Raw genomic sequence first — 13,888 nt, forward strand, 5'->3', positions numbered from 1 at the left:
TATATATATATATTTCATGAATGGTTCTCTTTTCTGTGTGGGTTAGCTGAAAGATTTGCTACCACACAGGCTCCATTGTTCCACCAGTTAAAGTTCAAGGACCTGAAACACTAGGCCGGATTTTCAAAGCGAGGTTTGGAAGCTGATAGACGGCTGAATTCCGGGACCTGGCCCCGTGCCTGAACTGGGCCGCTCTGGCAATGCCATTCTTAAGCGCTAAAGCCGGAATTGGGCAGCCATGTTGAGACCCACTGCTGCCTTATCAAAAGGCCCCCAGGGCAGCTGTCTGGAGAGCCAGCAGGATCAATGATTGATGAGGAGGGGGACCGGGCCAAACTAAGGTAACGCACACGCTCCAGCGCCAATGACCCAGGAGCCCCATAACCTCTACCGTCACAAGAAGGACTTCTCATTGGCATGGCAGTGAATCTACCAGACTGTTCAGGCCCACCGTAGTCAGCTTTAACAATTGCCTTCCCGAACACACTGACCCTTTAACAAGCTCCTAAAGGGGTTCAGTGGGCCGTTAATCGGAGGCGAGCATGTTCCCCATTCCCTCGCCCCCCACCCCCCCCACCTCCCCCCCCACCAGCATTTCATATAGATTTGGAACAGTCCCTGAGGCTTCAGGATCCTGAGATGGCGTCTGGGACGACGACTTTCAAGCCATGGCTGCACCAGGTCGCAAGCATTTGAAAATCTGGCCCATCCCTCTCTCCACAGAAGCTGCCTGACCTGCTGAGCGTTTCCGGTATCTCTGTCTGTTTAAATTTTAACGTCCCACTGCCCCCATTGATCTCCTGGTATTGGCCGGTCTGACCCCCACCACTCTCCTTATTTGGGAGGCCAGGAGTTACAATCCTGCAGACACTTCGACTCGTCCAGCCAGAGCGGAAAGGTACCTCGTCACGAGGGAGCAGAGATCGGCTCCCGACTGCAAAATAAAATGATAGAACGTTCTGGAATAGCATAATGGATCTGTTAGCACCTGAAGGCAGCACAAAGAAAGAGCTTGCATCAACTCCAGGGCTCTTACAGCTAATGAAGTGCTTTCTGAAGTAGGATCGTTGCTGTAACACAGGGAAAAACACCACAGCTGATTTGCGCAGAGCAGGATCCCACAAGCAAATACAAGATAGCAGATAATTTATTTTAAACATGCTGGTTGAGGGATAAAGGCAGGGAGACCGGGTGTGTGGGCTCTACTGCTCTTCTGCAAAATGGTGCCATGGGATTTTTTACATTCACAGGGCCTGGCAATGGGGTAACATCTCTGCCTCGCTCCCTCTATCCAAAACTGTTCAATCATCCTCGCTCTTTCCAGATGCAGACGGACCTTTACTGATATTTCCAGAATGTTCTGCTTCTATTTCAGATGCAGATGTTTTTTTTTGTTATTAGTCTGTCGACTGTCTGATCCCTACTTTGATTCCCCTTCATTTTTGATTTGTTTCTGGTGTAACCATCAGAGTAACAGCTACTTGTCAGTGAAGTAGATGTAAATTCTTGAGTGGTGGGGAGTACTTGGGAAACCTAAAGATGCAGGCACATAAAAAATACACTGGATTGTCAAGGCTCTTACACAACTCCACCGATCCAAAGATTACATTTCTCTGACAGTTCTCATGCTGTGGCTAATCAAGCTAGTGAAAAGCTAATTTGTTTCGTAGGTTAACTCGCCCATATATCTAATACTCTCAGAGCCAGCCATCTAATACAGTACAGCACTGCCAAAGTCATTGTAGCATGTTTCACCCAATAATTCCTGCAATTGTAACCACATGGAATTTATTTTTGAGAGATAATATTGCACTCAACACTGCAGATAGCTGCCTGAGTAATTGAGGCTTATGTGCCTCATTACTGAGAGCACATGCACACATATATGCGTACACACACACACTGATATGCACGCACACACTGACGTGCACGCACACTGACGTGCACACACACACATGCACTCACACTCTGATGTACACACACACACACACTGACGTGCACACACACGCACACTGACGTGCACACACACACACACTGACGTGCGCACGCACACACACTGATGTGCACACAAGCACGCTGACGTGCACACACACTGACGTGCGCACGCACTGACGTGCGCACGCACACACACTGATGCACACAAGCACACTGATGTGCACACACACACACTGACGTGCGCACACACACACACACTCTGATGTGCACACACACCTACACACTGACGTGCACTCACACACACAGACGTACATGCAAACACAAACTCGTGCACACACACACACAAACTCGTGCAAGCACACACAAACTCACGTGCATGCAGACACACACACCGACTCGCGCACAAAGGCATGCACAAACACACACACTGGCGTGCACACACACACACACAGATGTGCACCTCACCTCCATTTAATCACCTCTATTTCATAATCCCTTGATTCCCTTATTTTAGTGCATATGTGTAAAACATGACATTTCACAGCAATGGTCCCATCATGCCCCCACCTCCATTGGAACCACTTACTTCAATCCAACCCTTTGCTACCTGAAACCGTGAATATTTTTCTCTGTCCTGTGATAGAAGTGTAGGCAGACAGCACAGAAGTTCCATCAAACACCAGCAGCTTCTCTGCAAGAGCTACCACTTTGTCTCAAGCTGCCCTTTCCCCATAACCTTTTTCTTCCTAAAAGCTTTTATAGAATCCAGCAGTGTCTGGCCTTTCATTCCATGCTCTGACAGCCCTCTGGGTAAAACTATTCCCCTAACATTCTTGCATTCATTCCCAGGAGCCAGGCAATACTGACAATGACACAAAGGCAAAAGCAAAATACTGCAGATGCTGGAAATCCGAAATAAAAACAGAAAATGCTGGTAACAGCAGATCTGGCAGCGTCCATGGAGAGAGGAACAGAGTTAACGTTCTGAGTCCTTATGACTCCTCTTCAGCTCTGTTCCAATGACTACAGACTTCAGTTTTTTTGGAAGAGCATCCAGTTTATATAAGCACAATTGAAGAATGAATTTATTGGGTACCACATTCTCATTTTTTGTCCATTATTCGACTACAGCCCAATAATTAACCTGAAATCCTTCGGGGCAGCTCCCTCACAGCCTGATTTAGTTCCAGCAGCCACTAACTAAAGGTAGATTGAAAGGCCAGTCAGCACCATATTCATTTGGAGGGGAAATTCTCCCAAGGATCAGCACCTGTTTACTGCTGTTGTCTGCACAAGGTTAAATCGTGCAGGTTTTTACATTAGTAATGGGAAGTGGGCATCACCGGCTGGGCCAGCATTTATTGCCCATCCCTAATTGCCCTTGAGAAGGTGGTGGTGAGCTGCCTTCTTGAACTGCTGCAGTCCATGTGGTGTAGGTACACCCACAGTGCTGTTAGGGAGGGAATTCCAGGATTTTGGCCCAGCGACAGTGAAGGAACGGCAATATATTTCCAAGTCAGGATGGTGAGTGACTTGGAGGAGAACTTCCAGGTGGTGGTGATCCTATCTATCTGCTGCCCTTGTCCTTCTAGACTGTAGCAGTTGTGGGTTTGGAAGGTGCTGTCAAAGGAACTTTGGCACATTGCTGCAGTGCATCTTGCAAATGGTACACGTTATGCTGCCACTGAGTGTTGACTTGCTAATCAATCTTTTGGATGGCTGGTGGTGGTGGTGGTGGTGTTGGTGTTGGTGGTGGTGGGAAGAATGAGTAAACAGTGGATCAAAGGTTTTGCTTGAGGGACCCCTCATGACAAAGCCAGGTTCAGCAAGGAGCAGCTGATTCCAGTCTGGATCTACACCTTAGCTCAACCGAGATCCACTGGTACTTTTCAACATAAGGCAGAGAAAGAAGCCTCTAACTTTTCCCTAACAACAACTTGCATTTATATGGTGCCTTTAACATAATAAAATGTCTCGAGGTGCTTCAAAGAAGCATCATCTGACAAAACTTAACACTGAGCCACACAAGGAGATATTAGGACAGGTGACTATAAAGGAGGAGTGTTTTTGAGCGATTTAGGAAGGGAATTCGTGAGCTTGGAGCCTAGGTGTCTGAAGGCATGGCCAACAATACCATTGAGTGATTAAAATTGAGGATGCTCCAGGATGCTCACCAGTCCAGAATTAGAGGAGCACAGATATCTTGGAAGGCTGGTGGAATGGAGGAGATTACAGAGATAGAGAAGGGGCAAGGCCAAGGAGCGATTTGAGCACATGGATGAGAACTTTAACATTGAGGCAATCCTTAACCGAGAGCAAATGTAGATCAGGGGGTACAGGAGTGATGGGTGAACGGGACTTGGAGCAAGTTGGAACTTGGCCAGTAGAGTTTTGATAAACTTAAGTTTACAGAGGGTTGAACATGGGAAGGGGCTAGGAGAGTTTTCGAATAGTGAATTCGGCTGGTAATGATAGCATGGATGAGAGTTTCAGCAGCAGCTGAGCTGAGATGGGGGCAGACAGCCGTTATAATGGAGATGGAAGTACACAATGGTAATGAAGAGGTTATGTGGATAGCTAGTGACTGCTAACCCCATTAGAGACAGAGGAAATGAACGGATTCTTCTCCAGGTGCCATGTTTTACAACGTTGGCGATCATGGCTCTCCAACTCTCGCTGTCTTTGATAACGGCCAACAACTTGGTGCTGTTCTCAAATCTTATACCTGTTCTGCTTCTTAAACTGTCAGTGTATTTCCTCCTTTTGCTCTGTTGCCCTCAGGTTTACCAGTCACCACCAGGTGTTCTGGTTTCTCTCTCCCAAGTACGGGCCCAAAGATTTGTAGCTGTCTCTTGGTGATCATCTGCAAAAGTCCTCCTTGTCTGTCTGCTTTCCTCAAAATTTCCTCATCAGTCGTGTGTGTTGTCCAACTAAATCCTCACCTTACATCTCAGAAACCACACCACTGTTGCCTTTCATTTACCTCCCACTTCCATTAATGATGAAATTGTTCAAATTTCAGGATGAGAGAATTACACATTTGTTCAGTCACAAGTTTTATTGGTCCCAGATTGAGGGACTGTGGGCCTAATATATTCCACCCCGGTAACAACTCTGCCATGTGCCAGAGCAAGTGACTGCAGGCCTGTCACAGGCCCAAACCAATTGGATCTCGTTCTGCCAGGGAAAGACTGCACACTCGTGCAACATGTGTCCCGTTTAATTTGCTAAATAAATTATTAAATGGGCTTGGAGGCAAAACTCTGCAAATTGGCTGTTCCAGTCAAGGTGATTGAATTCTTGACCAAATTGAACATTTCCCGGCAAGAACTGTTGCGAGCCAACTGTGAATCGTGCTTTCTGAATCCCGAGGCATTTTTGTGCAGCACACAGCTCCCCACTGAGATATCAATTGGAACGAAGACAGTAACATACCTACTGGGAAACTTAAGAGCTTGCATATTTTATATACATATATATATATCCAAAGCGATTTTTTAAAGTGCAGTCATGTAGACACACACAGCAACCATATTGTGCACAGTAAGATCCGAAGACAGCAATGAGAGAAACCACCAGATCCTTTGCTTTTTGTGGCATCCACTGAGGGAGAAAGATCGGGCAAGACACTGGGAGAGCTCCCCTGCTACTCTTCGAAGAATGCCAGAGGATCCTGTTTGTCAGTTTAAGCAACCAGACAGGGCCTCATCTGAAAGGTGCTACCTTTGACAAGGCAGCACTCCCTAAAGCAGTTCCTTCAAGTGTGAGCCTAGAGTATATGCTCAACTCCTTCGTATGGGGTTGGAACCCATGACCTTCTGACTCAGAGGCATGAGTGCTGCCAATTGGTGAACCAATTAAGGTTGCCAAACATAAACCATCAAAATAACATATCCCTTCAGGCATAAACAGGCAATTCATCCCAATAGGTCTATGCCAGTGTTTATACTCCACACAAGCCTCCTCCTACTTTACTTCCTCTAACCCTATCAACCTATTCTTCTATTGCTTTCTCCGTCATGTGTTTATCCAGTTTCTCCTTAGATCCATCAATGTTATTTGCCTCAGCTATTCCCCGTGGTAGAAAATTCCACGTTCTCACCGAGTAAAGAAGTTACCCCTCAATTCCCTAATGGATTTATTAGTGACTATCTTATATTTATGGCCTCCTAGCCATGGACTCCCTCAAAAAGAGAAACATCTGGTCCCAAAATGCTTCACAAAGTGCTCCAATATGGGGGCTGGATACTGAAATGGAAGGAGAGATTAGGAAGGGAGGGGAGGTTCCCTAAAGGGAGAGGGTGGGGGGGGGGACCACAGTACTCGTGACAAACCTGCTGTTAAAAAGATAACAAAAGGCTTGCATTTATATAGCCAGCGAATGTCTCAAAGCACTTTACAGCCAATGAAGCCCTTTTTGAAGTGTAGTCGCTGCTGTAAAGCAGGAGACTGGGCAACTAATTTGTACACAGCTGGCTCCCCCTTTCTGATGTTGATTGAGGGATAAATATTGAGCAGGACACCAGCGATAACTCCCCTCTTCTCTTCTTCAAAATGGTTCCATGGGGTCTGTTACAACCACCCAAGCAGGAAGACGGTGCCTCATCTGAAAGATGTCACCTCTGACAGTGCAGCACTCCCTTAACACTGCACTGGAGTGTCAGCCTCAAGTTTTGTGCTCAAGCCCTAGAATGGGACTTGAAGTCAGGACCTTGCGACTCAATGTGGTTGACTCTTAATTCCACTCTGAAATGGCCCAGCAAGCCATTCAGTTCGAGGGCAATTAGGGATGGGCAACAAATGCTGGCCCTGCCAGCGACACCCACATCCCATGAAAGAATAACAAAAAAAAGAGGCAAGGCTGCTACCAACTGAGCCATGGGTGACAATTGATTGGGAGGCCTGGCCCAATCAAACTTAAAAAGTCAAAATAAGCATCAATGTCCCAACTAAATCATAATGTTATCAGCGTCTATAAGACATCCTATACCCTGCAGTGCTCAGTTATGACAGAGACAATAATCCTTATTGGGAAATGAATTGTGTAGAAGGAAGGTATACAGACCGAGACAGCTGTGTCCATAATGCACCATGAAGTCAGCTCCAAGAGCTCTGGCTGTGAAGTCATCCACACAACACGCTCCGTAGGTGACATCACCCATTATCAGCGTGTCTGCTCCTGTGAACCTGCAAAAGAAGCCCCTAAGAGTTACAGATTATATTTACACTTCCCCAAAACTTCCACAGAGTCTCAACAATCCTTAGTAAAAGAAAGGCTTCTTCATGCATTCACTAAGATCATGACTGATGTGCATCATAATTCCTCCCCCTACCTTGGTTTGGTGCCCATGTCTGACAAAAAGCTATCAATCACAGATTTAAAATGATCAGCTCAGCCTGAATCTATTGCTTTATGTGGGTGAGAGTTCGACACTTCAACAACCCTTTTCATGAAGAAGCCTTTCCTACTCTTTCTCCTGGATGGCCCTGCTCTGATTTTAAGATTTTGTCCCCTTGTCCTCATCTCCTCCACCAGTCACAAACATTCACTCCCTCCGCCACCGACGTACAGGAGCAGCAGTGTGTACCAATTGCAAGTTGCGCTGCATGAATTCACCAAGGCTACTTTGACTGCGCCTTCCAAACCCACGACCACTACCAGCTGTAAGGATGAGGACAGCAGATAAATGGGAACATCATCACCTGGAAGTTCCTCTCCAAGTCACTCACCATCCTGACTCGGAAATACATTGCTGTTCCTTCAGAGTCGCTGGGTCAAAACTTTGGAACTCCCTTCCTAACAGCACTGTGGGTGTACCTACACCACATGGGCTGCAGTGGTTCAAGAAGGCAGCTCACCACCACCTTCTCAAGGGCAACTAGGGATGGGCAATAAATGCTGGCCCAGCCAGTGAAGCTCACATCCCATGAATTAATAAATTTTTAAAAAACGTGGTAAATGTTCCTTTCTACTCTGCCAATTCCTTTCAAAATCCTAAAAACCTCAATCAAATGACCCCTTAACCCTCAATATTCCAGGGAGTGTGTAGAGTTGGGGAACACCTGCAGAAACAGGAGTAGTGAGGCCAAGTAGCCATTTATACACAAGGATGGGAATTTGGAAGGTAATTGAGAGTGTAGGACGGAAAGGTGCAGTGGAGGTTAGCAAAGAGATGGGACGTATTATGGGATGGGATATGGGCTGGATGCATTGGTGAAATAATAAACACTCAGGTATGATTTACAGGCTGGAGCCAGAGCGACGTCATGTGACATTTATGATTCCAAACTTCAGCCTCAAGATCACAATCTGCCGACCCCTAAAGGCTTCTTCCAACACCACCTCCTCCTTTCTGGAGCATTCTGACTGAAGCTAGGATGCAGATCCACAACTGCTGGAAACTCTTGATAACCTTCTCCCAGAGGTTGTTCCAAACACGGGACCTTCGATGGTCAACAGTATCTGAGAGGGTCTGCAAAGGGACTTCAGTATGACTGTGCTTATCACTCTCTCAAGTCTCCTTCTGGAACGTTTAGGAAGAGGGAGCAAGACAGGGTCACCCTGAACAACTTCACATCCTTATTAGAATAAAGGGAGAGAGAACATAGTGTCTATATTTACACCGTCTGGAGGATAAATCTTTATTATGCTAATAAGGTCACACCAAATATGCTGAGTGTGATTTACATATGGAAATGGGGCTAATTAGTAGCTGGACTTTGCCCTGAATTGAAAAAATAGTTAGACCGTCTTTCTGAAACTTGCATTGATTCTCTTATGTGGTTAAAAGGCAAATTTTGCGGACGGAGGTTGGTGCCAGGAAAAGTATATCGTATATCTTGAGGATCACTATCTGGCATTGAACTTTGCCAAGCCTGTGTGTGGCAGACAAATGCAGAGTGAAACTCCCTCAGCACATCCCTTCAATGTGCTTCAGGTATGACCTCAAAGAAGCAACTTACCAAACCCGTCACCTCTACCACCTGGAAGGTCAAGGGTGGCAGATTCATGGGAGCATCACCGCCTGCAAGTTCCCCTCCAAGTCACTCACACCATCCTGACTTGGAAAGTACACCGTGGGTGTGCCTACACAACGTGGGCTGCAGCGGTTCAAGAAGGCAGCTCACCACAACCTTCAAACATTGCTCAAGGGCAACTAGGAATGGGCAATAAATGCTGGCCCAGCCAGCGAAGCCCACATCCCATGAAATAATATATAAAAAAGCACCCCTCATTGAACCACAATGGCACATGCAAAATTTCCACTGAGAGAGAATGGTCTAGATTCAAACTTAGGTCCTGGGGATGGAAGATGGTGGGTGGGGAAAGAAACAGGGGATGCAGGAGGCGGTGAGGCCTCCAAAAGGCTTTTGATCGTGCTTCTGGTCTTTCACCCAGCCTCCTTCACCCTTTCTCAAGTTTTTCACGACCTACTCATTATCCTTCTGACTACTTTCAAACACGGAGGACAATTTAGAAAATGCTCCGGGAAAAAAAAAATCAGATGTCGCAATGGATCTTGGTGGATTTTACAATTCTGACCCTTGTTTTCAAATCCCTCTATAACCTCACCCCTCCCTATCTCTGTAACCTCCTCCAGCTTGACAACCCTCCGATATTTCCACGCTCCTCCAAATTCTGGCCCCTTGTGCATCGCTGATTTTAAAGGCGGCCATAGCTTTAGCTCACTGGGCCCTAAGCTCTGGACTTCCCTTCTAAAACTCCTCCCAACCTCTTTTACAACAATGTTTGAAGGCTACCTCTTTGACTGAGCTGTTGGTCACCTGTCCTAATAGCTGCTTGGAAGGTTGAATGTCAGATTTTGTTTGATCACAATCTTGTTTGGACCTCTCCGCTCTGGACGCTTTTGCTAGATTAAAGGCAAGTTGCTGCTGTTTGGACATTCAGCACCAATTGGGCCCAAAACCTGGAGCTCAAAGGCCTCAGGCCCAACGTGGCCACTGTTGGAGGCCAAGAGCACTGGGCCTTCCTTTCTCTTTCCCTTCTCCCTTTCTTTCTCGAAGCGCCATCCCCTCCCTTCCTTGATCTCCACATCACTTTGCTTTCTCAGCTCCACCTCTGCCTCTTCCCCCTCCACCTGTCTCTGCCCCTCTGTCTCTGCCTGGCCAGCAGTGCTGCATCATGGGGAAAAAGACCTCACCCCGCACGGCGATGAGACAATCACGCACGATGGCTTCATCACTGCCCCCCCAACCCCCCACCCCCCCATCCGTAAACCCGCAATTAAAAATGCACCAGAACCACCTGCGTTTGTGAATATAATGGCTTCAAACATCCATGAGAACAGCACACGGAATTGTGGTGCATTCCTGGCTAGTTATTGTCTCTTAAGCCCCTGTATTTTGCAAAATTGACTTTCAGCACATTCACATTTAAAGGATTCTTCTGTCCTAACTGTAGTATAATGAACATAAAGGCACCTGGTATCGGAGAGTGAACAGACTGGCTCAAAACCAGACAAGTGGCCACCCTACTCAAGCCCTATAGTCCCTCTCGTTATTAGGCAAGGGTATTAAGGATTACAGAATCAAGACGGACAGATGGAGTTAAGATACAGATCAGCCCTGATCTAACTGAATGGCGGAGGAGGCTCAGGAGCTAAATAGGAACAGGAGGAAGCCATGAGTTGTGGGGGCCACAAAATAAGTGCAAAACCAACTGTCTCCCCTTGGTGGGGCTACAATCCCAAATCTTAGCTCACTGTGGGCCCCTGGTGGCAGCCACTCGATACTGCGGCATGAGGCAAAAGTCCTGTAACTGCCAGACCTTCACACAATGGGAGTCTTTTACCTTCACACCCTGGCTCACTGTAGGACCTGTTGACACATCCGAGATGTCCGTCAGGTCCTGGATCCTGCATTTCAACATAATTTTTCCATGTTTAACTGGTCAGCAGCTTTGTTCACCCCCTGCTATGCACTGATTACTGAGCCTTGTCATAATTCCTAAAGCAAACTAGTTTGAGCTTGAGTTCAATGTATTTACCAAAAGTCGGCATTTTCCCAGCTAAATATGTACAGTGCAAACAAAGCAGCGTTTGCCAGGTTCTGTTTGCGTGTGTCTAGAATGGCAGTTAGACTGCAATTATCTGACAGCCTGAAGGGGCTTTCCACTCCATTAATGCCAAACTGAGGCAGACACACTAAATGATAACACTTCTGTTTCACAAGTGCCTCAAAGCAATGCAAGATTGGAGGAAGGGAAAAGCAGCAACGGAACCAGGGAGACAGAGGCGACAGGACAGAGATATACAAGGCAGAGAGACAATGAGAAAAAGGGAGACAAAGAAAAGGAAGACAGAGCAAGGAGAAAGGGAGAGAGGGACACAGACAAAGAGAGAGACACAGAGACAAAGAGAAATATATATAGGCAGAGAGACAAACATAGACAGAGAGAGAAACAGACCAAGAGAGGGGCACCCACAAAGAGAGACACCCACAAAGAGAGATATCCACAAAGAAAGACATATAAACAAAGAGAGAGCCACAAACAGAGAGAGACACAGACAGAAAGAGACACAAACAGAGAGAGACACACACAGACTGAGAGAGAGACACACACACTGAGAGAGACACAGACATAGAGACACACACACTGAGAGAGACACACACAAACAGAGAGACACACACAAACAGAGAGACACACACAAACAGAGAGACACACAGACTGAGAGACAGACACATAGACAGAGAGACACACAGACTGAGAGAGACACACACAGATTGAGAGAGAGCCACACACAGATTGAGAGAGAGAGACACACACTGAGAGAGTGAGAGACACACAGAGAGAGACACACAGGCTGAGAGAGACAGAAACATGGAAACAGATAAAAACAGACAAGGAGAGGGCTTGAGGGAAGAGAGACAACAATGGAGAGGCAGCAACTCAGAGATAGAAAGAACGAAAAATAGAAGTTTAGAAGACTATGAGTTAAAGGCACTGAAACAAAGAGTGAGAAAGGGGACAGAGAAACAGAATGAAAAGAAAGGGAGAGGAGAAGAAGGGATGGAGGAAGTGAGGAGAGAGGGGAATGAGATATTGACATTGAAAGAGAGACACAGACAGGTGGAAGGGGAAGAGGCAGAGGTGGAGCTGAGAAAGCAAAGTGATATGGAGATCGAGGAAGGGAGGGGATGGTGCTTTGAGAAAGAGAGGGAGAAGGGAATGAGAAAGAAAGGAGAGTGAGCAATACAGAGAGAAACAAATACAGAAAATCAGAAATACAGAGATAAATTTAAAGAGAGAGTTACAGAAAGAGAAGAGGGAGAAAACTGACAGATCAGAGACAGAAAAGAAGGGAAATGAGAAGCAGCAAAAGAGAAGGGAAACACAAGTGGGAAGAGACAGTGGCCAATAGACAAAGGAAGGTGAACAGACAGACCAGGGACTTTGGGAAGCAACATCCTGCAGTGAGTGAGGGAGGGACTGAGTAAAGGATGATATCTGTAACAATCTTCTCCTCACTGCACCCTACCACCCCCCCCCCCCCCCCACGCCCCTCCCCCACCCCCGGCTTCACTCGCATTCAATGCCACTGTGACAGTGAAAGTTAATTTGAGGTGGTGGTGAGGAATCTGCTGGCAGCAGGTTATAAAACCTGTTAACAAAGGAGTGTGTGGCTGCACATTGATAATGGCAATGCTGAAGAATATCAGGGAGGTTTTAATTTGATTTATCCACTGGCACAAAATGTTGGGCTCTGCAAGTCACCTGAGAGGCACCTCCACCTGATGTGAACAGACATCAGAGTTTTGCACCACATTAGAGGGCAGCAAAAGGGAAAGATTATCATAAACAGCCATCTGCAGCTTTATGGCAGGGGCTGCTGTGATCAGATGACTGTGTAATAAATGCAGAAAGGGTATTCAATATGCCAAAACGCTTTGGAAAAACTCACACAGAATCAATACATCCCTGATGCTTTCTGATTTATCTTCTTCGACCTGCTCCCATTGCATATCGTACCAGTATTACATAACTCTGAGATACTCTTAAATTTGATATAAACCTGTAAAGGAAGAGTCGTGTGGACTCGAAACGTTAACTCTGTTTCTCTCTCCACAGATGCTGTCAGACCAGCTGAGCTCTTCCAGCATTTTCTGTTTTTATTTCAGATTTCCATCGTCCACAGTATTTTGCTTTTATCTTATGTAAATGTTGGGATTGGGAAAACACACAGCAGGTCAGTCAGCTTCATCAGAGAGCACTTAGAAGTGGGGCTTCAGGAAGCAGCACTGAGTCAACACTCTCAATCCATCTCCTTCCTCTGGTTCACAAACACACACTTTGAATAAACTCAAGGCGCTTAGTGTGATAGAGTCATTACAGTGCAGGCAGAGGCCATTCAGTCCATCGAGTCTATGTTGGCTCTCTGTAGAGCAATCCAGTCAGTTCCATTCCCCCGCTCTATCCCTTTAACCCTGTAAGTTTATTTCCCTCAAGTGCCCATCCGATTCCCTTTTAAAATAATTCATCGCCCCCACTTCCTCCACCCTCGCGGGCAGCGTCTTCTCGGTGATATTACCACAATCACTGTGTGAAAAAGTTCTTCCTCCCGTCTCTCACCCAAAACCTTACATCCGAGTGCCCCAGCCCTTGCACCATCAACGAATAGGAACAGCTTTTCTTTGTCTACCTTATCCAAACCCATCATCATCTTGTACCCCTCTACTGAATCTCCCCTCAATCTCCTTTGCTCCAAGGAGAACAAGCCCAGTTTCTCCAACCCAACCTTGTGGTTAAAATCCCCCACCCCTGGAGCCATTCTGGTAGATCTCTTCTGCACCCTCTACTTGGCAGTGGAATATACAATATATGACCCTGATCCCACACCATCGTAGCTCACTCTTAACCATTGTCTAAGGAGGCCCTAGCTAGCCAGCCAGTTGTATCAAGGAGAAGGCCCACCATCACTTTCTCAGGTGGGTG

General features: G+C 46.5%; 1 protein-coding gene across 2 annotated transcripts in view; it reads right to left on the minus strand.

The window, feature by feature from the left end:
- dph1 (diphthamide biosynthesis 1) overlaps window positions 1–13,888 on the minus strand; it is a 618,203-nt gene that overhangs the window by 387,841 nt on the left and 216,474 nt on the right. For both annotated transcript variants that reach the window (XM_041196491.1, XM_041196492.1), the window contains one exon: window positions 7,001–7,122. In XM_041196491.1, the coding sequence (XP_041052425.1) occupies window positions 7,001–7,122 (122 nt within the window). The remainder of the gene's footprint in view (window positions 1–7,000; window positions 7,123–13,888) is intronic.

Source organism: Carcharodon carcharias, chromosome 10 (assembly GCF_017639515.1).
Source record: "Carcharodon carcharias isolate sCarCar2 chromosome 10, sCarCar2.pri, whole genome shotgun sequence".
In the NCBI taxonomy this organism is placed as follows: Eukaryota; Metazoa; Chordata; class Chondrichthyes; order Lamniformes; family Lamnidae; genus Carcharodon; species Carcharodon carcharias.